Here is a 23,802-nt window from a genome sequence, read left to right as displayed (position 1 = left end):
TTGGAATTGTTGGAGAACCTCAGGCTGAGGACATCAGGTGGTTAATGAGGTAATTTCTATGCAATTAAAATATTGGAAGTGGTCAAATGAAATCAGTCTCCAGATAAGGCCTGCTTCAGTCTGCATGTGAAACAACATTTATAGCTACAGTTCAGGAGAATGGCATGAACTCTATTTGGATGGTCCAGGAGAAACCTCAAGCTCCAGGTTTTGATGAAACCATAGGTATCCCTTGGGGAGCTGAAAGAGGTACTGGGGGCCAGATCTTCATCCTGTTGAAGGGAAGGAGGTTCTGGCCATCCTGTACAATTTTTGGCTCCTGGACTGCAGCCGGCTGGCAGCCTTGCTCTGTGCAACATCGCTGCTTTGCAGTTTGTCAGAGCACTGACAGTCCAGCCTCCAGCATCTCTTCTTGTTCTACTTCTTGACGACTTTGGGCAAGGAGAGCTGCATGTTTTGGTGAAGGTGCTTACTAACGACTGTGTGGTACTTGCAAACTGGAATAGCAGAGGTGGTATGGATCTTAGTGAAGGAGTGTCTGCAGAGCTGAGGGGACCATGTCAAACTTTAGCTGCCCCCACTGTGTCTCCTCTGTCTTGGGCTCTCTTCCATGTACTCTGTATCCTCTTGCAGCTTTAAAAATCTATTTGAATTCTTTGGTGTTTGCATCACCTGTTTGTCTTTTATTCATGTTAAAAGTTTCTTGGAAAATTTAAAAAGCCTAATCAGGGATCTCTGTGTGTGCCAGAAAATCTCCTACATTTATGATTGAGTAACAGTTGAATGTTGAATTCTTGGTTTTTTTTTTTTTGGGACCCTCAGCTAAATGTCCCAGCCAGAGCAGACAAATTAATTGCCCATCATTCACATTATTTTAAGAGTGCTGTTTCCATAAGGATTCATTTTCATGTTGTGTTGATGTATTTTTCTTAATATATTTTAACTCTTTTAAGCACAGAGTAGATATTTTTCTTCAGTTCTACATCTTTTATGGTACATAGCCTGGCATATCAGCATTTTTTTTATGTAATTTTATATATTCTTCTGGTGCAGAGCAAGATGCTGGACTCGATGCTCTTTCTTCAATCATATCCCGGCAAAAGCAAATGGGACAGGAAATTGGGAATGAGCTGGATGAACAGAATGGTAAGAACAAGATTCATAGAGACTCATTTTGCCTCATTTTTTGTAAGATTGTGATTATTTTTTTTTTCACTCCTCATACAACTGCACTGCTTTTTGCCCACAAAGTAACAAGACAATACTGTAAAGGTTTATGAACAACCACTACAGATTCTATCCGTTTATGATCTGGTTGTTTTATTGTGTTTCACCACATTCCCTGTTGTGCGTGTACAATGTATAACACTTGGTATACTTTTATCAAGCCTGCCTTTTGAAAGAAAAGATGGGTGATTATTTGTACGTAGTACAAAATTAATTTTGTACTTGATCTTTTGCATTTTTCAGTTTTATGACAGTTTTTATGGTAAGCTTTGTGTTCCTGGGTTTCACTTGAGCATTCTTATTCTGTGTCTTTCTTATTAACGAAATGGAAAAGTCTTGAGCCAGTGATTAAAGGAGAAGCATTGTATTGTTTGCTACAAATGATTTGGATTTTGAAGGTTTCATGGCATTGAATGTAGGATCAAATTAAGTGCAATATTGAACTAGAAGAGTACCTATTTTCTTTAAAATGAGCCAGTATCCAAATGGTGGAATTGCTCTCCTGTTAAATATGCTTTGTTACTCACTTAATTGTTCGCATGACACAAACTGTCCCTAGGAGAGCAGATCCTCCAGTCTTTCTGACTTTTTCATTTCTTACAATATGGTAATAGTTCAATTAGAGCCGTGGAACCCTGCCAGCTTTCTCCCTTGCACAAAGACTTGAGCCATATGGTTTATCCTTGGGTTGTGTTGTACTTAACCACTGAGAAGGTAAATGTCCTTTTACTTGCTAATAAATGATACGCTTAAATCGGCTTCTTCCTGGACCTATATTTTTCTCCCCTTGTATTTCTCTGCATGTCTGCTCAGAGTGAGGGGGTTCCCGTATTAACAATCACGTAACATGAAGTACTACTTGGGAGCTCCGTTCCAACTAAGAGTGAAGTAAGAGGACGGCTTTCTCATGTTTGCCTTGCATACATGGCTAAATCCAGGAGGGATATGAAATGTCTAGAATATGTCTTTGTTTATTAATCTTAAGATTGTTAAGAAATGGTTTGTGCAGCTGGGAGAAACTATGCTTAGTGGTCTTGTAATATTTTGATCCTCTGCCTGATGTGAGTAAAGACATTTTCAATTAGAAATCTCAGTTTCTGAAGTTTCTTCTATTAACCATTGTTTAAAAAGTCATATTAATTGCTTTTTTTCTCTAAATAGAAAACAGGTGGGAAGCATGAGCATGCTTACTAATTCTCTGAAACCTTGGTTTCTCATCAGGAAAATATATGATCTGTGTCCCATTTCCCTCCGGGGGTAGGGGAAGGTTCCCCAAATACTTATGTTTTGGGGACCCTGAAGTTAATGTGTGTTGTACCATCGCATTTCTGCATGACCATGCCAGACTTTTTCTAGCAATGAAGCTTTGAAACATCTGTGAAATTGGGAATCATTTAACCCTCCTTTTTGCAAATAATGCCAGTTTTGTTTGTCTTAGATAGTTACAAAGCCTAGAGCAAAATTCTTAATGTTTTCATTTGAGCTCTGTTTTGAGCTACAGGCAACTGTTTCTCAAAAGATGGAAACTTTCCCGAGTGCTCAGAGTAAAAAGTGGTGAGGATTGCCTGTTGCTGACTGCAGGCCAGATTCTGGGGGAAGAGAAAATGCCCAGTTGCCTCTGCTTCTCACTGTCTTAGAATCACGAGAATAAAATCTGCCAGCCGTGTAGAGTGCGTCCTTTGTAGATCTTTAAGCAGTCTGAGAAAGGTGGGAAATAGTCTCATTCTTGCAGACGGGGGACCAGATCACTCAGCACTTGGCTTCATCACTGCCGAGCAAGTGGAACTCCCATGTTTTCTCTGACTTTATGCAATCCCTCTTTTTTTTTTTTGCAGATACAGGGGGATATGGGTGGGCATTTCGTTGCCACTGGCACACTGGAAAAGCTGAAATCCCTAGCAATATTTTCCAGGGGCTACTTTCCCTTTATGCATCTTATTTTATGCCCTGTGCTTAACTATCTACAGACTTCTCAGGCGTTCTGCCAATCTTGTGTCACTGTTACACGGTCAGGTTGATGAGGATAACTGCCCTGTAATTTCCCCTTACTTGGAATCTCTTTCCTTCCCAGTGCCGAGTGATAATGGCATTGTCTCTCTTGTGGGGAGGCAGGGGAAATTCATCTTCATTAAGTGCTGCATCAATATTTCTTTTTATTTGAGTCAAATTTTCCATCAAATTGCCTGTTTCTGCGGGAAGCTTGACTTCCACTTCCCTGACTTGCTTTGGACGTTCCCACCTTCTGCAACTAATTAGGTGCCTTCAGCTTGTTCTGGCATTATGAAAAAATATGGCTTAATTCAGAAGTAGCTGATAATGTCTGATAGTTAATGAAACAGGCTTTAGGGAGCTGGGTAACTGTACTTATTTTCCAGACAACTTGTTGTTCAGGCCTGCTTTTTTCCTTCCCTAGCAGCTCAGGCTCTCTGTTCAGTTGAGATATTTGCACTTCCCAGCTCTTTGAGGTGGCCGGAGGCATTTTTCCCTTGAGTGCCAGTTGGTGTAGCTGTGCATTTGCAGATGCACAAGTATTGGAGGCATCCCAATTAATTATGCAAAGTTTACTTCTTGAGTAGAGTTGGTATGTGTAAATTCTTTTGTGTTTGTTAAATGACTGAAAAATGATTAAACTTTGCTTTTAGAAGGGTAGTTACTTGGCGGTATCTATTTTTACTTCACTGGTGGGCTGACAGGCAGTGCCGAGGAGTAATGTTCAAGGTTTGTAAGAGGGTATCCTGCAAATGGGCCCGGCTGCGGTGGTTGCTGTGCTCTCCAGAAGAGTCGGCCCTTCTCCTCGGGCAGGCTGGGTGACGCCAGCCTTGCTTAGCTCCGCGTCCCTGCAATGCCCGTCTTCCAGCTGATCTCTCTGAGCTTCCTCTGTAATCAGCAGAAACCAGCAGGGATTGCTCAGGTGTGATCCTTCCAGCCTGCCTGACACATCCACCATGGGGCAGGGCACAGCATGTCCTGGAAAAGCCCATTTTTTCCCCACTAATCGTAAAGCGAGCCTGGGCTCGGATGGAGGTGGCTGCTGGGCAGACATCTGCCCTGAGCAGATGAGTCCCATCCTTTGATTTGGTTGTGATGCGTCCAAGTTTTAATTGGAGTCTCATGTTCTTCTTTACTTAGATTTTCAGTATAGCTCTGTCCTTGAGATTTTATGGTTCTGCTCAAAGCCGAGGGTCCTTTTCAAACCTCCTGAGCGTAGTATTTTGCACTGATGAGCAAAGTAGAAGCAGGGTACCAGGAGAAGTTGTTTTTTTCCAGCCTCAGGAGTCTTCTAGCAGTGGGAGAGATGGGGGATTAGCAAAAGAATTTTCCCATCATTAATTCCAAATTTGGCCCCAGAAAACTTTCTGTAATCCTTTCATCTGTTACATGAAATTAAAAAAAAAAAAAAGAAAGAAAGAAAATAGTGTAAATGGCCTCTGGCCCTGTTGATGAGGCAATCTAATCTAGTGCAATAATTTTGGAAGAATGCTTTCAGAAATTCTGAATGCTGTTTGTTTTACCCTTATAGAGTTGTTGTTTTCTCATTGTGGCATGCTTGCATGAGAATATAGTACTCTGTGATGGACGGTAAATATTGGTAGCTTGCAAAATTTGTAGTGTTTGGCATTTTTACCATGTTGCTCTCCATTTGGTATACACCATCGAGGATGGATTCTTTTGCTTCCGGCTCCTTTAAAATTTATGTCAGAGCATAAATATGTTCCTAAATAGATAAGCTTCAAAACCAGACCACTGTTTATGTCCTTTTACTGGTCAAGAGAATGCTGTATACAGCAGAGTGAATATCCAGGATGTTCTTAACCAAAATGGCTCATTTTAAGTAAACGATCTGTCATAATGATGCTTTAATTGCATGCTTATGTAATGTTTGTAATTTCTTGTCAAAATCAAATTTCTAAAACCAACCAAAAATTGAGGCATTATGTATTTTATTTCACTAGCTTTGCAAATAAAGGTTGCTGTGTCACCTCTGGTCATAGTGGGTGGCACACAAGCCTCCGAGGTGAACTCAGCTCAGCGTTTCATTTGGTGCCAGTTCCATGGTCAAAGCCTGTGACTTGCTTGGTGTACGATTTTTGTTAATCTGACATGCTCCCATCAAAATGCGATTTAGAGACTCCACTTGAGACTGGAGACCTGTTCTAGCTGTTGCTCTGTACATTAATGGAGAAGTATTCTTGTAAAATCAGAGAAAGTGAGCGAAAGTATTCTTGATGATGCAGAGAGTTGTTGAGAATAACATCAGAAATTATAGTGCAGCAGGGATATGATTCATCTCTCCTAGGGCAGTGTTCAACCACAAGCCCATCTCTTCTGGTGCAGACAGCCCAGTAGGTATACGTACAGTAAAAATATGTACAATCTTCTCCGAAAGATTGCTTTATATGGCTATTGCATAATCAAAAAGGAACCCTGAAGTCATTTCAAATTTCTGTTTATTAAGAACATTTTTGCTATAATACAAACTAATTAGTGTTGTGCATGGAATATGTTTGAGTTACGAGACTAAAACCAATGGGGCTGTGGATCTATTACCTCATTGTTAGGATTAGTTTGTAAATAAGAAATGATTAAAGATTAAATTTTAAATTTTAAAAAATGTTCATCATCTTGTTTAGACAATATATGTTTTCATCGTATAGTTACAATCCTGCATGCTTTGACCCCCTTCTGAGATGGCTCAAGTCCTCTGGTTGCTGGGGTTTGAAGGTGTTCAGCATTCCTTGAGAAATGCTGAGCACCAGCAGGTTCAAGTTTTCTAAAAACCTCTACAGAGCAGCATATGTTTTTAATATTCAGATGTAAAATAACCATCCATAGCCTGACTGACCTCATACTATGCAGATAGATTTTTATTTTGCTTCCTGAGCTTATTGTATGGAATAGAAATGACTTCAGTTTTATTGGGAAAATGATCTGTCTTTATTGTGTGCTGTTTACTTGGAGTTGACCCTTCTTAGGGGAAAAATTAACACCCATGTTAAAACATTGCTTTTTGTCATGAGTGATCTAAATAGTGGGATACTTAGTCTCAATATGAACACTCAGAAGTTGGGGAATGCCAAAAATGATGTTAGATGGCACTTCTTGCCTGTATTTCTAGGCTTAAAACAATTGCACACGGTTTTCTGCAGGTTCTGCCTCATTTTGTGCATAGGGTTCAATCTCTTCTGGAGTTGAATTGAGTATATGTGGTGACAAAACCTGTTTCTAAGATCTCTGCCTCATTTCTTTCAGGTGTGGGAAAATGTTTAGTGAGTAAGGCAAGGATTGTAAGAGGTTTTTGTGGTGGCAGCAACAGATAAATATTACCTTAGAGCATAAAACTATCTCTGCTCTTGCCCGGGAGTTCCGTGTGATGGTGGTTAACACATCTTAACCAAGCTTTTTCAGAAGTGAATCCTTTCTGTGTGTCTGACTTGGCACCATAGGGTCTGGTTTGCAGAGGATTTGAGCGTTGGCACTGAACAAAAACTGTTGCGGGCTGTGCTCTGGGTGTAATGAATCATGGGATGGTTTGGGTTGGAAGGGACCTTTAAAGATCATCTAGTCCATCCCCCGTGAAGTACTGGGGAATATGAAGTACTGTTTGGAAGGATAGATAAGGTTTGGTTTATATGTGGCTTTTTAAAAAGAGGTTCAAACCCTCTTTTACTGAACATCCAAAACCTTAACTACTAATTTTCTTATTTTTCCTTCTGACTTGGGGAGGATAGTGTTTCATCTCCCAAGGAGGCTGTCAAAATCAAAATACACTCATACTTACTGTCAGGAGGGCCATCGTTGGAAGGTCCGGGAGGAAGCTTTTAACTCTTCAGAGCAGAGTTGGAGTTGTATGTGGTCCATAAGGAATGCAGCCTTGTGCTGGATGATGAGGATAAAACAAAATATTCGGTATCTGTCAAGGAAGTAAGCCCTGCCTGTGCTGCCTGCTGAAGGAGCTGTGTGTAAACCAAGGTTACATGGAGTTTGCATTGGATTGAAAAAATGTATCTACACAAAATAGTATTATTTATAGCATTTCGTAACCTTTAAGTACATGACTTTGCTGCTTCAGTGTTTCCAGTGTTTATTTATCTGAAACATTTCCTGGTGTTCTTAAAAAGAAAACTGAAAAAAACAGGGAAGCCACTGCAGTATGGATCCGTCTCCAAGGCTGGGTCAGCAGCCAGATGAGAACACCTACACAGGGACCTCTGCAACGTAGGCTGACGGGGTAATTTTACTGGTGTTGGATGATGTGGAGCAGCATGAGAGAGGTGAGATGTCTTGCCTGTGGGCTTCATGGACGGTTGCTGACAGCAGAGGAAAGAATAAGGAGTAAGCATCTTTGTGCTCCCTTTCAGGCTCTGGTGGGATGGGTTTCTAGCAGTCAAACTCTACTGGGAAAACTGGTACAACAAAACAAACTATTTGTAAGTATTGATGAGATGACAAGTCTTCAGTGGTTCTCATGTAAGTCCTTGTTAGGCAGTTGTGTCAAATGAGTTTGGACTTTGTGGAAGAGCCTGATGAGTGGGGGAAGAAAATTAGGTGTCATTTTGGCTTAAGAATGGCTTTGATGCTGTCTCATGAGACTTTCTTGTAAGTAGTCTATGGAAGCATGGGTTCAAATGAATAATATTCAATAGATGTGATGTTGATTGGATAATTCTACTCAGAAATTAGGAATTGGTGGTTCATAATTGGAATAGAAGGATGTATTGAGTTGAGCTCTGTGGGTCTGTCTGGTTCTGTTCAGCATTTTTCTTAAGGACGTGGATGATGAAGTACACAGTGCACTTATGCAACTCCCATGTAATACAAAAATGGGAAAGACTGCAGCTAGGTTGGGAGTAATGCTAGAACTCCTCCAAATGATCTTGACAAACTAGAGGGAAATTCAGTCAGGCTACCTGCAAGGGGTGACTCTTCTGTAAGGGTTAATCAAATTAAAGTTGAGTCCATCCAGCTCTGGAGTCCAGCACAGGAAAGACATGGACCTGTTGGAGCAGGTCCAGAGGAGGGCCACAAAAATGATCGCAGGGCTGGAACACCTCCCTGGTCAAGCAAGGCTGAGAGAGTTGGGGTTGTTCAGCCTGGAGAAGAGAAGGCGCCAGGGATACCTTATTGCAGCCTTTCAGTACTTAAAGGGGGATTGTAAGAAAGATGGGGACAATCTTTTTAGTAGAGCTTTGTTGTGATAGGACAAGGGGGAATGGTTTTAAATTAAAGAGGGTAGATTTAGACTAGATATAAGGAAGAAATTTTTTACAATGGTGAAACACTGGCACAGGTTGCCCAGAGAGGTGGTAGATGCCCCATCCCTGGAAACATTCAAGGTCAGGTTGGACAGGGCTCTGAGCAACCTGGTCTAGTTGAAGATGTCCCTGCTCCTGGCAGGGGGGTTGGACTAGGTGACCTTTAAAGGTCTCTTCCAACCCTAACTATTCTATGATTCTGTAGTGTATAGAGTCAACTGTTAAACATGACTAGATAGTATAATATTGTGGAAAAGGCTCTGTACAAGCCAGTGCTGTTTGGAGAATATGCGATGCTTCATTATGCTTGGCAGCAAGGAGGAGACTGCGTGCAGGCTGGGCCAGAACTCTTCAAGGTAATGTGGACCTGGGGAGAGGGCCCAGAGGGTAGGTAAAAGCATGATTTAAAGCATTGAGGGGTGATACACCAGGAAAGATAAACTGCTGGGAAGGTGAGTTTAAAGAAGAGAAAGCTGAGATGGGAACACAAGGTTCTTGAAGAATGACACAAGCTCGTTTGAGAGGGGAGGGAGAAGGCTTTTGGTAATGCGATTGAGTCGAGGTCAAAAGGAGCAGGAAAACCATTCCAACAGCAGTGAAGTGGCCTGTGTCAGGAGGTTGGGAAGTTCCTGTCGTGGGCTGTCTTTAAGAACGTGTATTGTTCCTGACAACTTGAGCTGAGTTAGAACAGGAGATGGACTAGACAACTTATTTTTGTTGTGACCTTCTCTAGCTCTTTCTTTCCTGTCTCTTCTACAACTTGGCTTCCTTGTGACTTCTCATTCTGCTGCTTTTATTGAGTTGATCTTTAATCTCCCCTTCTGAATGTCTAATTCTCACTTTTGAAACTGCCCGTCAGTATTCCAGCGTTCTTGCTCAAACTAGTTCCCCTTCTGGATCCTTTTCCATCTCCTTCTAACTTCTGTGTGTCTTAATGTGAAAGCATTGGGGTACTGTAGCTCCTGAGGCCACTGGAGAGTCTTAACGTGGAAAAAACAGCATTGTTCTGAAATGGCTGAGATATTTTGGCTGAAACTTTAATTTTTTTTTTTTTTTAAATTCATCTGGAAGCAGACATCCAAGTTGGGAATCTTGAGCCTGAGTCGTTAAAGTTTTTCATCATTTTAAGCAACCGAAAATAGGGCCTTCTCATGGGAAGCAACAAATGGCCTTAACAGCGGGTCACGCTACTGAGCCTGTGTGTATATTTTTGTTACGCTCTGTGTACACATAATACTGGGAGATGATACTTTTTCTTTCAGTATTTGTTTTACAGCTTGATGCAGTACTTACAGAAACAGATAAACCAGCAAGGCACAACCTGGATGAGGATAAAAGCATCGCACTTCTGAAATCTGACTGGGCTCCTACATACTCACACACATACACAATGAGTCTGTCTGGCCTCTTGGCATGGTTAGCGTTTTTCCTTGAATAGTTCAAGCCGTAAAATAACTGTTCAACATTTGTCTTCTCAATTATGTGGATTTTTCCACAGTTAGTCAATCCCTACCTCACCCACACCACGGTGGGGAGGGGGGAAGCTGTCTTCCTTCATCTGTCTTCACGGTGATCAGAAATGCTGGAGAAATTACTGATGAGGAAAAATGAGTTTCTAACTTTTTTTAAGCCTTTCAGGATTTCTCGATAAGAATTATGATCTTAAACATCTTGTTTGTTAAGTCTCGTCTTTAGTTTTCTAGCAGGGCTTATGGAAAGCTCTAATAGGGTTATAAGCCTCAACTTTTAGCAAAAGAGAGTTCTTTTTCCCATCTGCTTCTTCAGCCATTTGATTTAATCTGTTTAAAAAGAAAACAAAACCTAGCTGTAATTGTAGATATTTCAACACTCTGATGATATTTTTCCGTGTTAATTTAGCTTTTCCCCCTGTTCAAAAAATCTCAAATTGAGACCATAGAGAAGGGTTTTATTTTCCTAGCCTGCTTTCCTACTTTCTTAGGGTGGCTGTCTGTCATGCATTGTAAAGAAGCAGAAAGGCACAAACCCAGTCTGTTCTCCTTTACAGCTCCTTTTTGGTAAATCACATACCTGTCTGTGGGCAGCTGAAATTATATATCCTGACCTCACAGTTGCTGCCTGCAGAAAAGAAAGGCAGGAAATAAATTGTCCTATGCAGAACAGCCTTTGCTAGAAGATCTAGAAAACTGTTACAGGAGTTTCTGTATAATTATTTATTTTACCCTTGTAGATAATACCATGGTATTATATCTGGCTCATTCTCCTTGAGTACTGTCCCTCTGTTTTTTGGCTGAATCAGGGAAGGTTTTAATTACATGTTAGAGACAGGGCCCCAAACGCTTTCTTGCTTGCTCCCCGTAAGCTGGTGTTCAGTGTGAACAGGACACATCCGCTTCACCGTTTTCAAATGATGACATATCGCCGTCTCTGGGCAGTATTTTATTCTCGAATCGTTAAGCACCACTTAGGCTAAAAATAATGTTTTATTTTAAAATATTTGCTATTTGCGGCAATGAAAGGCAGCTTGAGAGTTTATACTTCAGTTTGTACTTTAAAAGGCACTAACTTTAGTGCTTCCTCTGTCCCTTTCCCTTTTCAGAGGATTTTTTGAGGATTTATGGGGGCAAAAAGTGGGTGACTGCTCTGTCCCGCATCACTTGGTAACTTGCTTGCCTAGGCATATTGGAAAGAAGGTGATATTCAGGCTTAAAAGAAAGTCATGCTTGGTAGGAACCATATGCTCTTGCGTCATGGTGATTTCGGTGAGTGGGCTGTTGGATGCTTAATAGGCTTTTAATAGATTTCCCAGAAAACTTGTAGGGTCGAAACCTGAACGGTTACAACACAAGGGAGAATTAGAAACCCATGTTTCTGGGCACGTTATTATCGTGAGGTATTGCTGGAATCCGAAGAGTGCTTTGAACTGGATTTACTCACCACCAAGTGGGTTGGTGAGCGCTCTCTGGCAGATTCTCCTGGTTTTCCCATTACCTCCGAGTGTGCTTCCAGCTCGTCTCTCCTCCTGTCTTTGCACGGAGATACTATCCTCGCTGTTTCTCTCCTGTTCTCCTAGACATTGAGTAGAATATTGTTTCTCTGATGCTTATGTCTTAGAGTCCTTTGGTGATTATGGCTTATTGTGCCTGAAATCACTGGTGCTGACTTGTTCAATGTTAGACTGGTGTCCAGCACAGCTCAAAATACCACGCAGTGTTTGTTGCTCCCAGAGAAGTTGGGCGCAGTTCATAGGTGCGGCACTGTGGCCGAATTTGCCTTGCAGTTTTGAGGAGTTGGATGTTGGGTTTTTAAGAAAGTTTAAGTGCCAGAGTTTTGCCTATAGGGTTTGTGGGAGCTGAGTTTTTATGGAAGGATTTTAGCCTCTTCTGTGTTAGACCTTCTTCTTTAATGCCAGGGAGACACAGCGTGAGAAGCAGTTTGGATACAATGGTATGGAGTTCAGGTGAGATGGTAGAGCAGGATATACTGTTAATTATGAAAGCTCAGGTTTTGAGTTGGAGGTCGGTCGAGATCAGGGCAACCCTTCCTGCAGCCTGGAGGGGTTGTGCTTGATGTATAGTGAAACATTCAAGGTGTCTGCAGCAGCAGGTGAGACGGTGGATGGATGCAGTGAGGAGGCTGATACCATCTACTCTACTCATTACTCCCAGTGGTGCTGGGGAAGATCCCTTCCAGACTGGTGCTGAGGCTGCTCCAGCCCCGCTCTCTTACTGAGCAGTCCTGAAACACAGATCTCCTTGGGGCGCCTATATTGAAAATTGATAGACTCTAGCACGTTTATCAGTCGCCAGGCAGTTTCAGTTCTTTGCCGATCTGTTCTGCAATAAATAAACGTAACATATGGAATCGCTTTGGTAATCAGCACCTCTCAGAACCAGAAAATGAAGTGCAACATCTTGCAATGCTCTGACCATAGCAAGAACAGAAAGCAGGATAAAGCTGGTTGCTCTAAGTGCTTGTGTGCAGATGGATCTCTATTGTGCAGCATTTGAATGGGAAACGTGGCTTTCTTGCTTGTTTAAATACCACTTAGGTATTTGTAAAATCTGCTGTTAGATCCAGCCTGGAAATGGCAGGTAATACTTGGCTATGCTCAGGCATTGAAATCGGCCCCACGGCTACCTGTTTGTAGGAGGCATGTACACAGTTCATCGCAACTGGATGGAAGCAGAAATAAGTGTTGGGAGCAATTGCTTGCTCAAAGCTGTGTTTCAGTCATAAACATAATTAATGTGACATAAACATGGGATGCTTTTAAAATGATGAAGTTGATATCTTAAAGCATGCTGAGATCACTTAAAAACGGATAAAATAATTGTACTGTAATTATTATTATAAATAAAATAATAAAGTAATTCCCTTGCAGGCTTGGGTGGAATAAGTCTTATGAGCGTAAACTTTTTTGACTTGCTGATGTATTAAAATGTGTTTTATCCCTATGCATCCCCAAAACAAATAAGGTGATATAGGTATTATCATGTTTGTGCCGTGTATTGTGAAAAATACTCTGCCTCGCTGCCTGACTCCAGTCCTTTTCTATTGCCCCGATGACCTCTGGGTGTGGATGTGATGTTCATGGGGGCAACAAGTACTGCTTTTGTTGTTAGACATCAAGAACTAGAATAATCCTCCCTTATGACAGTAGTACAGGTCTTGGACATGGAAGCAGACAAGATTCCTCTTTACTCTCTCCCAACAGAGTTTTGTAAGAAACACTTTCACATGAAGGGAGTAAATCACATACTTGAAAAAAGATACCGTACTATGAACCGGCTGGCGTCAAAGTGCAGGGGCACTATCAAGTATGTCTTTTGGCTGTGCAGATCGCATTGTTCTGAAATAACTCCAGTGGTGTTTGATCTCGAAATTTTGTTGGAGATTTTCTCATAGAACCAAGTCTTGCTGAAACACACTGCTCTGAGTTCAGAGTCTTTAGTCTGAAACATCTGGGTCTGACGGCTTTTTTCCAAGCTCAGGGTAGGAATTCAAGGGATACCTTTGTCTGTGATAAAGTGATGAGTTTGGCCCTGGGATAGCGAGGCCATGGGGTTCCCGGTTCTGAAGCAGGATACCCGATGGATTGGCCTGGGGATTGGAGACTCCAGGGTTCCCCACAGCCACTTGGCTGAACCTGCTGCATCAGTCTCCCTTTGGAGTTAGCAGAAATGCTGGAAGGAATATTGGTTTCAAGTAATGCCAGAGTCTTGAGAAGGTTGGTTTTGGTCTGTTTTGGGCAGACCCCATGTAAAAATAAGATAACATTTGGCATGAACTCCCAAAATGTTTTTTCTATATAACTTTGACCTTTGTGTTTATAGTGCCATGTTGAAACTAGAGAGAACAGTGACACAAGACAACCAACTACCACTGACAAAGCCAGCCACATCTTTGTGTTAGTACCCGATTGCAAATGCACGTGGTTGTGATGCCCTGCAACAACGCTGGGGAGAGGCGATTGGTGTCCAGTTCCTCCCTTTGCAAAGACTGCAGAGCAAAGTCTCGCTTTTGGGGGTGGAGAGAAGATTTTTTTTTTCTTACTGGTTGTTTGTCATAGGCTTTTTTTGTGTGCGTGCGCGAGAATTATAGTGGAAAAAATGGTGATTCAGGAATAAACTTGTGAATTATTTATTTTAGTGTGTTGAAACTTTTCTCATTGCTTTTATGTTGCAGACGTCTGATATCTCTGCTGTGGCATAGACATGTAGTGCTGGAGGGTACTGATGCTAGCCTCTGAGATGGTCCTTAGTTTGAGGAAAAATCTGTCACAACTTGGCTGAGCTGACCTCTGAAATCTCCTTGAAGATGCTCTGATAGAGACCTATTCATTTGTCCGCTTAGTTTTCTCCAGCTAATGTTTCCCTGAGCAAGCTTTGCCTTGGGCTTGCAGGGGTAAGTAGGACTTCACCCTTTTCCAGGGTTCAGAGGCCGGGCTCACCAGGCGGAGAGAAAGCAGGAGGTGCCCGTTGGCACTGCGGCGTGCGGCAGGAATGAGCTGCGAGCCAGGACGGTGTCTCAGGGAGGAGGGATCATTCCAGGCTGGATCGCCCAGGACGGTGCCCCAAGCAAGCTGGGGGACTGGGCTGGCACCTCTTAATTTTGCTGTTCCTTGCCTCTTGAACTCCTGCATCCCACCTGGGCATCTTACTGATGTAGCTCTGCTTGCAGTTAGGAAGTAGCTCTGTTACCTGCTGTTATTTTGGAATATCAACATTTTCCGTATCCCTGTGTTATCCAGTTGCTATGCAACAGGGTGTGGGTATTGCATTACTGTAATTGCGTTTTCAACCAATGTTTGTAGATAACGTGGGGTTTTGCCAAAGAAAATTAGCAGTGTGAATTGAACTCTAAGGTGGCCTTCCTAAACGTGGTATTTTAAATGAATAGAAAATCAGATAAGCTGGGAGGAAAGCTTCCTTCTGGTCAAGCTTAGGACACAGACTACTTTTTATGTAATAGTTCCCATTATAAATAAGTATTTTCACTTGGAAATTATTATTGGTACCAAGCTGCCTGTGGATAGAGAGGGAAGGCTGTAGCATGGTACACATTTATGTGCGAATGATCAAAGAGCTTGTGAGAATTTGGGCTGGATTATGCATTTGCTGGTGCATCTGTCTGGCAGCTGGGGTCAGTGTTGACCGGTTGGGTTTTTCCCGCTGTTTTATGGTACTTCACTAATCATAGGTAATTGTAGTGGTGCTTAAACTTGAATAGAGCCTATTTAGCTTAAGTGTAGTACTTTCCACTAGTTAAACTGCTGTGACTTCACTTCTTACGGAAAAAACTCCATTTGATGCTTTGTTACAATAGGAACTATAATAGTTTTGCTTATGGGTAATGTGGGTGGTGTGTTTTCAATGAAAGGAAAATTACTTTCATAGTTGGAGACCACAGGACTTTTGTAAGGGAAGGTCTGAAGGTTTGTATGTAAAATCAATGTATTCCTCCTTTTTGTTACAGGGCAACGCCTTCATTCACGATGGTCTGTGCTTACTCTTAAAGCAGAGAGGTTGAATATTCAGTGATGCTGAGCATGAAGGAGGTAGAAAAGCGCTGATAGGAGAGGTTCTTCACATCTGGGTGTTGTGTGGACTGAAAATGACTTTTAGTAAATGACTCTTAGTAACCTCCTGTTCTTCCAGAGTTCATTGTCATTCTGAAGCCTTGTCTAATCCCTCCCCTCCAGTTCTGTTCTCTGCTTTCTGAAACTTGTTTTCAAAGTTTTCTTGTGCTGGACCAGAACTAGAGACAACAGATTTAACCTGATCATTGGTTTTCCTTCCTGAGCTCTGTATTGCTTCCCTCCAGGGCAGGCCGGGTGACTGTAGGGTCTTTACTCAGGATCCATTTCTTGAAATCTAAGTCTGCCGATGTGTAGATGTGGCAGGACTAAGGTGAGGTGGGCAGCTATAAGGTGCACGGTTAGGAAAGGTGGTCTGGTGCTGCTTGTTGAATCTGGGCTGGTGGCAAGGAGAAGCTTGCTGGGACTTCTCCTAGCATGGCACTTCACAGCCTTTTGGGCTTGCTCTGCCTCTGGTCTGCTACTGACAGAAAATAAGCTCATTTTCCTTGCCGTGGAGCCGCTCGTGTGATGTGGCACAGAAGGCAGATGGGAGAGACTGACATCTGAGTCGGGGCCCAATTCCACTTCCCTGAACACTTGAAACAGGTTTTATCTTTCAGGCAAGGTGCCGGAGAAAGGAAACCAGCGCATTTAGTCGACTTTTGCACTGACCTGTGTCAGCGTTCAGGATGGAAAACCTTGTGATCTGTCTCCCCACGTTGCAGTTAGATGCTGAAGAGGCACGTTTCTGTTTCACTTCCTAGCATAAGGGAACTCTTTGAAACGGAAATAGAACCGAAATCTGCTGTATGCTTCCTAACCAGCTCTATATCAAACTGGAATTCATGTTGGAAGAGAATGGCAAGAGAAATTTTGTTAAGTGGTGGAAGGTTGCACCCCTCAGAAGCAAACATAAATCAGAAACATAATAATCAAAGCTGATTTAAAAGAAATCTTATTGCCTTATTATAAGCATAAGACAAATTTCTCACTCTACTTTCTGTTGAGTAGTCACAGTGCAACTGTGGTGGCATTTCAAACAATTTTCATGGCTGAGGGATCTCCTTATAATAGGCTGCCCTTGTAGGAGAAGTGATGTGCCAGCCCATTGGAAACTCAAATTGTCTGTTCTCGAAACGGCTGTGCTAATTCACTATTTTCAGTAGGACATACGTTGTCACCCAGCTGCATTTGGGAGTTTCGCAACTTCCCCTCTCTTCTGTTGCTCTTAGTGGTATGCGGGCTACAGATCAGTGACAACCGACAGCTATTCTGAATATCTGTGTGGCTATGTGTGTTTATTCTGAAGGTAATGTTTGTTCCTCTGTCCCTGCTGAAAGAGAAGGCTTTGGGTTTTTGTGAATAATGGAGAAAAAACAGTAATGGGGGAGGGGATGGGACACACCTTTTAAAGAGAGCATATGCCAGGCTTGCTCTACTTCACACTGTTTTCAGCTTGATAACAAGCTGAATTAGATCGTTTAGGATGTGTGTGGAGTTTTGCCTGTTTTTAAAGGTGGTTATGTTTATTTTTTATCATAAAAATCTTTACGTATTCGATGTGTAATGGAATTGAAGGATGATCAACATTCTTAGCTACAAAGGTGAAATGCAGATGTGAACCTGACCCTAACTGTCAGACAGCTACAGGAATCATCTCTGTAGGAAGGTAAATAAAGTTTCATGCACAAAATGCCCAAGAACTGTTTTCTGTGCTACTCTGCAAGTCCTGGTGGATGTTTGCTAACATCATCTACTTGGTTAAGAGGACCTTAATTAGTAGATATGAATTAGTAAATATTTGCTGGCTGTCCATTGGACTGAAGATGCTCGGCTGTTCTGCAGGACTCGGGGACACTTGATCTATCAGAGCATGTCAGGAGACCTTGTTTGAATAAAGACGGAGGGAAGTGGTGTGGGACCTTGGGATTTTTGTGGCCTGGCTTCTTGTCCAACTCATTAACATCGTTCATGCTGCTAAATTGTGACAGCTGAACAGTTTATCCTCTGAAGTTTGTAGGAAGATTAAGAAAAACACTCTCATTTCAGAGTTGCCAGGAGCCTTTATAAGGAATGTTTTAAACAAGTCTCCCAATACAATGTTTAAAGAAATTTGAAGGGGAAAAACAGTCTTAACAGGGATTAAATAGAGCAGCTGGGCATTAAAAGCAGCAGACATTGTCTGCCTAAAGTCATCCGAATGTCCTGACGTCACCAAAACACAAACACAGCAGAAAAGCCATTCTTCAGTTGTGGGATAAAAACATTTCATAAACTGACTGGCACTATTGACTTTAGCAAGAGATTTGTTTTTTTGAAAGGGGGAAGCTTTCCAATAGTTCTTGCTAACAGTTATTATATGATAATAAGCTGCAGACACTGCACAGCTGTAGTCCTGCCCAACTGCCCTCGATAACTCGGGCTGTTGACCACTGCTCCGCTGAAGTTCCCATCAGATCTTCTGGTGTTTTCGAATCAAAGCGGTGGTGGTAACCACTGAAATTTCCAAATTTAGATTTCCTCAGAAGTTCCTAGGTAAATTAGGAAGATGTTTCATTGCTGGCAGTGGCTGTCAGACACTGCTTCTCTTCTTTCTGCCCGAAAACTGATTAGCTGCTAATACAGACAGCCTAAAGCTGTCACGAGTGCTGTAGTGATCACTTGTGTATCAGTCTGCTTTCGTGTTTCTTCCCGCAGAGGGGTGGATGCTCTTGTTCTTGTACTCCCAAACTAAAATTCTTTTTTTTTTTTTTTAATGCCAGCTGAAGGAGTTGGGAGTCAAGCTGGTGGTTGCTGCTGCAAGTGTATGGTAACTTCTATACGGTGAACAGCAGTTTGGTGGGGTAAATGAATTCAGTGCTCGCTGACGTTATTCACATGCAGTCTGCTTTTTTGATCTGTTTTAGGGATTGGAAGACTCCCTTCTTCTGGAAAAAAGGGGGAGGAGTGGGGGAAGAGAAATCCAACAATTTAATACGTTTCCATGTTCCTGTGTGCCTTTCCCCACATCCTAAACATGAAAAATATCAGTAAGTTTCCCTTTGGCCCTGGGGGAAGAAAAAAGGAGTCTCCAGCTGGAATTCATGAAACTTTGTTGAACAAATGAGCGGTGTCATGGGTTTGTGGCAATCTCGCTAGAGCACAAGTGGCGTGCTGAGAGTGAACAGCCGTTTCATGCACACTTAAACTGTCCTGAACCACTACCCTCCCCAATAATTCTTCATCCTTTCCATGTGGGAGAGAAGCACAGAATAAACCATTTAAAGAGGAGAGTTAGAAATCAAAAGGTATATTTTATCCTTTGTAAAAAGAAGGCACTGCTTTTCTTCTTGCTTTTAATATTGCCTGAAATAACGCGTATATGTTATTTCTGAGGTGCTTTTTAAGCGTGGGGTCAGCAAGTGGCTGGTTTGATGATTCTGCAGTCCTGTGCCTGGCAATGATGCTGTTTCAGAGGAATGTGTTTTTCTCCTCCTAGGCTTCTCCTTAAAACAATTGCCCAACTGTTTAAAAAAAAAAAAAGTGCCATCTGGAGGGGAGGAGGAGATGAAAGTGTTCCTTCCCAACCGCAGCGCTGCATGGCAGAGAAGCCTCAGCAGGTTGAGCACATCCAGCTACTTGGTAGTGAAGAGTCTCTTCCCTCCGGTCTTATGCTGGGAGCAGGGTACCTGCCTCCTGGGTCTCTTTCTCCGTCCCAGCAATGAGATGCCCTTAATGCACCTCGGGTGTGTTTTGCAAGGCGCTGAGCCAAAGTTTTGGCATCGCTGTAACGCTCGTGTCTCTCTCTAGCACTGTGACTCAGCTCCTCCAGAAGCGTGACTCTGCTCATTTGATTCTCTTGCTCCTGAAAATGGCCCTGAGTGTTTTATTTTTTTCCTTAAGTTGACTTATGACTGTTGCCGATGAATTCTTCTCCAATGAGAAAATGCAATAAAGTAAATAAGGGAAGGAGTAATGTTCTGCGTCCATGTCTTCTCATTTAAACTGCTCTCCGCTCAGTGAGGCTCTGCTGATGGGGAATAAGAGTCATTGACCGAGAGATGTGTAGTCGTTTCCTGCCCCTTTCAGGCAGGGACACTGAGCGCTGGGTGGTTGCGCTTGCATTTTCTTGAAGTAGCCGTCCTAAAACTGTTTCTGCGCTTAGCATGGCCCGTTCTTGCTGAGGTTACCAAGGACAGTGTTTGACCCCTGCTTTGCTGCACTTAATGTGCTTACTACCCTGTTTCTCTTTAATTTATCTAGTTTATTTTAGTTATCTCCACACTTGTACTTCCTTTTCTCAGTAAGTGAGAGGGAAGTTGGTATCTTAATTTTCACTGGAAATGAGTTCCCTTCTTGGCATTTGTGTAGTTGGTGGTATTAATAAAGTATGTGTATATGATCAGAGAATGAGAGAAAAATGTCTTGTGTGGTTTCTGCATTCAGTAACCAAAGCCCTTCTTAGCAAACAGCTCGGGCTCTTGGGTTTGCTGTTTTCAAGTTGTTGAATTTGTTACAAGAATAATACAGGCATGCCTCTGCCTTCTCTGCAGAAGCACGAGTTGGCCGTGCAGTCTGCAAGCTGAGGGTCCAGGAACCTGCTGTGGTCGTACAGCACCAAGTGTGGTACCAGCGTCAAGCGGTCCATGATGCCTTCAGGTCAGGCAGCTGCTCCTGGGGATGCTGAGCCCTGGATGGTCTGGAAGAGCCGTCGAGGTGAATTCTTTCCCGAGTCCTCTCCGTATGCACAGGAAAGGGAGTCTGCGTGCGCTGAGCAGGCAGTAACCTGGAAGCGAGGCCAGCGGATCACGGCACGCTGCATTCCTCCAACTACTCCCCGTGGGTGCTGTGCGAGATGATGGATATTTCAGCATCTTTGTTCTTTGTTTTCCTTCTAACACTGGAGGAGTTTAAATCACTGGAAGAGAGGGCTTGACACTTCTCCAGTTACACAAACAAGTGGTGCTGCACTAGCTAAAGCTGAACAGCATGTTTTCAGGAGAGGTGAGCGGAGACCTCAAATGCCGTTCTTTGGGAAAGGTCTTTCTCCAAGTCACAGCTGTGACACGGGCGTTAAGGTTATAGGTATTGCAAAAATTGGGACATTACTGCGGAGCCTGGGATGCTTTCCAGTAACAGCGTGTGCCTAACGAGGAGCTTATTGCCGTGTAGTGTTTGGGCCTAGATCCTGAATAAAATATACTGTGTGTTGTCAGATGCTTAACTAAAAGAAAATAGAAGATATTGGCTTACCTTTTAACTTCTGCTGGTTCTTCCTCTTAAAATAATAATTCTCGGGGAAATATTAATTTGTTCCAGCTTCCATGGAGCAACCCCCTGTCCCCCAAACCTCAATGAGGAAAAATACGACTGCGTAGGTGCAGCTTCACCAAAGCAGGAGATATCAAGTTGCACATTAATTTCTGATTCTCAGCAGTAGCATGTGGATTTAGAGAAATCCAAGCTGTGGTATCAAAGGTGCTCTCTCCCATACACCTAGGAACAACTCCGCTTGTGGCTGCTATTGAGTAGTTGTGGTCTCATGGTTGGAACTTGGGACTTTCAGTCGTGGCTTGCCCAAGGACTTGCTGTACGTCTTTGTGCAGGGCGCTCTACCTTTCTCTGTTTCTTGACCCCCAAAAAAGGTATTTCCCCTGTTACGGTGTTTGTGAACCTTAGCTGCTCTTCTCTGACAGTTAGGTTGCTAAAAGTCTGTGGGATTCTTTGATATGCCATGAGATACCTCTTGCCTGATCCTTCACGTTTTCTTCAACATGGTTCAGATTATCGACTGATGATCATGGAGTTCCTAAACTGTGGTGGTGAGAATGAAGCCCTGAGTTTATCTTTGATGTAGTGGGCTGCAGCAGTTGACTGACTGTGTCCTGAGCTTGTCCCAAATCTGACCAAGTATTTGCTGGTTTGATGGGGAGAGAGTTGGCGTAATGTGGAACAGGTGACAAGTGTGCTTGGGGCTACTGTGGCAGTTGGAGTCACTGCACCTGGATACAGCTTTGTGAAAAAATTTCTATTAGTTTTCTGGTTCTTGTTCCAGAAGAATGAATTGGAGGAGAAATAGGTCCAGGGAAGAAGCGAAGGCTGTGGAGGGTAATGGAATAGCAGAGAGAGAGGCTCTGACGTTTCAGTTGTGTAGCCTGGCCAGATGTGGATGGATAGGAGATACGGTTTGCTTTCTGTTCATGTTTTGGCAGTAAAGTATCAGGGAAAGCAACTATGGAGGCTGAAGAAGAATATTGGTTCAAGAAAAAATGGGAATAAATTGACCATAAATAGTACAGACAAGAAAATTACTTCTTTCTTTTCTTTTTTTGGTTTTGTTTTATTATTTTTTTTTTTTAACTGAGAGTTAGGAAATTCCAGAGTAGCTTCCAGGAGAAGAAATGGGCAAAAAATTATCTGTTTTTAAGGTGGAGTTCAGTTTACTAAAGAGTTTATGTGACTTGATAGGAAGGGAACTGGCCTGGATCTGCAAGTTTTTTTGGGATTTCCATCTGAGAATATGTGCTGCTACTTCAAAGTAACAAAAAAAAACTAAATCATGTTTTAAACTTATTTTTTAAGTGTATAATACAATAATAATCAAAAAACAGCTGTATTTTGAGTCTATAGAATGGCAAAACCAAGTATCGGTTATTTTAATTCTTTTTTTCTTTCAAGAAATACATGATTTTAAAAGGCCACTGGATTGTGTAATGCATAAAGATGCATCCAGGAAAAAAAATTGCAGTCCAGGCAGCCTTGAAGAAATCTGTGCAGTCTCATTACAAGCACTGGGGGGAGTGAAGGAGATTACCATTAGTAATTTTTAACCTACATGAGCATGCATTATGCTGCTAATTTTTTCCTGCTGCTGAATTAATGTCAATGTTGAAAGTATAAACAATTCCCTGAATAAAATTTTGTTTGGTTTGCCTTGTCCCACAGATTAACAAATCTGATTACCCCATTTAAAATTAATACCCCAAAAATTCCCTAAATGAATGATTCACTGTGAGGCCATGAGCAGATGTAATTATCTGTGAAAACTAATGAATCGTGTCGTTAGGATATCTTTCCTTGCAGCTGTCTGCAATTAATATGTCCGTCAATTCTGAGAGTAACAACGTCATAATCCCAGTGTATAGGTACCGCTGTATCGCTGTTCTCCGTCAGTCTCTTCAACAGTCGCACCGAGTAATGAGGAATTCTCCGTCACTTTTTTTGTTGTATTTTTGGAAAATGAAAAGCAATGAGAATGTGTTTTGAAAATACTCAAGTGGTGGAGTGGTGTTTGGTTTGACTGCATCCCTTTCAAATTTTCCAAAACAGGGAAGCCTTTACAGAAACCAATTTCGGTGAGGATTTAAAGCTTTTCCATGCTAATTTTGTCTGTCAATATTCTTAGCTGAGATTTGGGTGTTCACGTGGGAGGCTTTTGCTGAGCAGCTATTTTCCCGTGTAAATCAAGTCCTAGTTTGCTCAGGGTGGTACTTTGGTACCTACAAGAGTGGATGAAGCAGTTTTTCCACTCTCCGGTTAAGTGGTGGAAGATGTTGAGTCTTTAACAAATAGCTCAAATATCCTGTAAACAGCTGAATGAAGAGAGTTAAGTAGGTACTAAAGGAGACTTCCAAAAGCCTGGAGAGGAGGGACTTTCTCTTGCTCAAGTTCTACTGATTTGATACCCAAGTGGCCCTGCATCAACTGGTCCTCCTTGCCTCTCCAACAAGTCAATCTGCTCTGTAATTATTTTCATGTTAATTATTTTATCTGTCAATAACTTAAGTTTTCCCAGGATGGGGTAACGTAACAAAAGGGTACTAAGGCAAACATAGGTTCGGAACAGATGCACCAGTAAGTTGGTCTCTGTTGGTTTTCTTGGATGCTGCAGTTGGGCTGTGTACAACAAAGGGCACGCAGCCCTGGGGAGGTGTTGCTGTCAGCGCTGGAAACATCTTGGAATTTAACTGTGCAGTCAGTGGGGAACTGAGAGCTGCTGAAAATTGTGTGAAAATAACCTCAATAGGTAGTTTACCATGTTGCAGAATAATGAACTTAGAGCAAAGGTACCTGGAAGGAGGGATACGGTTTGGATTTCCAGGCTTAATGTGGACAAAGACCATGGCTGCAAGACTTTTTTCCCGCGACGTGGTCCCTGGTCAGAGTCGAGAGATGCCTGCGGGATGTGAAAAGCTGTGTAAACGTGTCTTCATTGAAGACCTGCGCAGGAGGAGGGGAGATGTGCATGCCTTGCTCTCCTGACCTGCAGGAAGGGAACGGCAG

At 42.4% G+C, this 23,802-nt stretch overlaps 1 protein-coding gene across 4 annotated transcripts in view; it reads left to right on the top strand.

Annotated features, from left to right (window-relative positions):
* STX8 (syntaxin 8) overlaps positions 1-23,802 on the top strand; it is a 106,830-nt gene that overhangs the window by 16,995 nt on the left and 66,033 nt on the right. For all 4 annotated transcript variants that reach the window (XM_075519205.1, XM_075519203.1, XM_075519206.1 and 1 more), the window contains exon 6: positions 1,054-1,146. In XM_075519205.1, the coding sequence (XP_075375320.1) occupies positions 1,054-1,146 (93 nt within the window). The remainder of the gene's footprint in view (positions 1-1,053; positions 1,147-23,802) is intronic.

This window comes from Mycteria americana, chromosome 16 (assembly GCF_035582795.1).
Source record: "Mycteria americana isolate JAX WOST 10 ecotype Jacksonville Zoo and Gardens chromosome 16, USCA_MyAme_1.0, whole genome shotgun sequence".
Lineage (NCBI taxonomy): Eukaryota > Metazoa > Chordata > Aves > Ciconiiformes > Ciconiidae > Mycteria > Mycteria americana.
The sequence above is the reverse complement of the archived record's forward strand: the minus strand, read 5'-3'. Positions and strand labels throughout refer to the sequence as shown.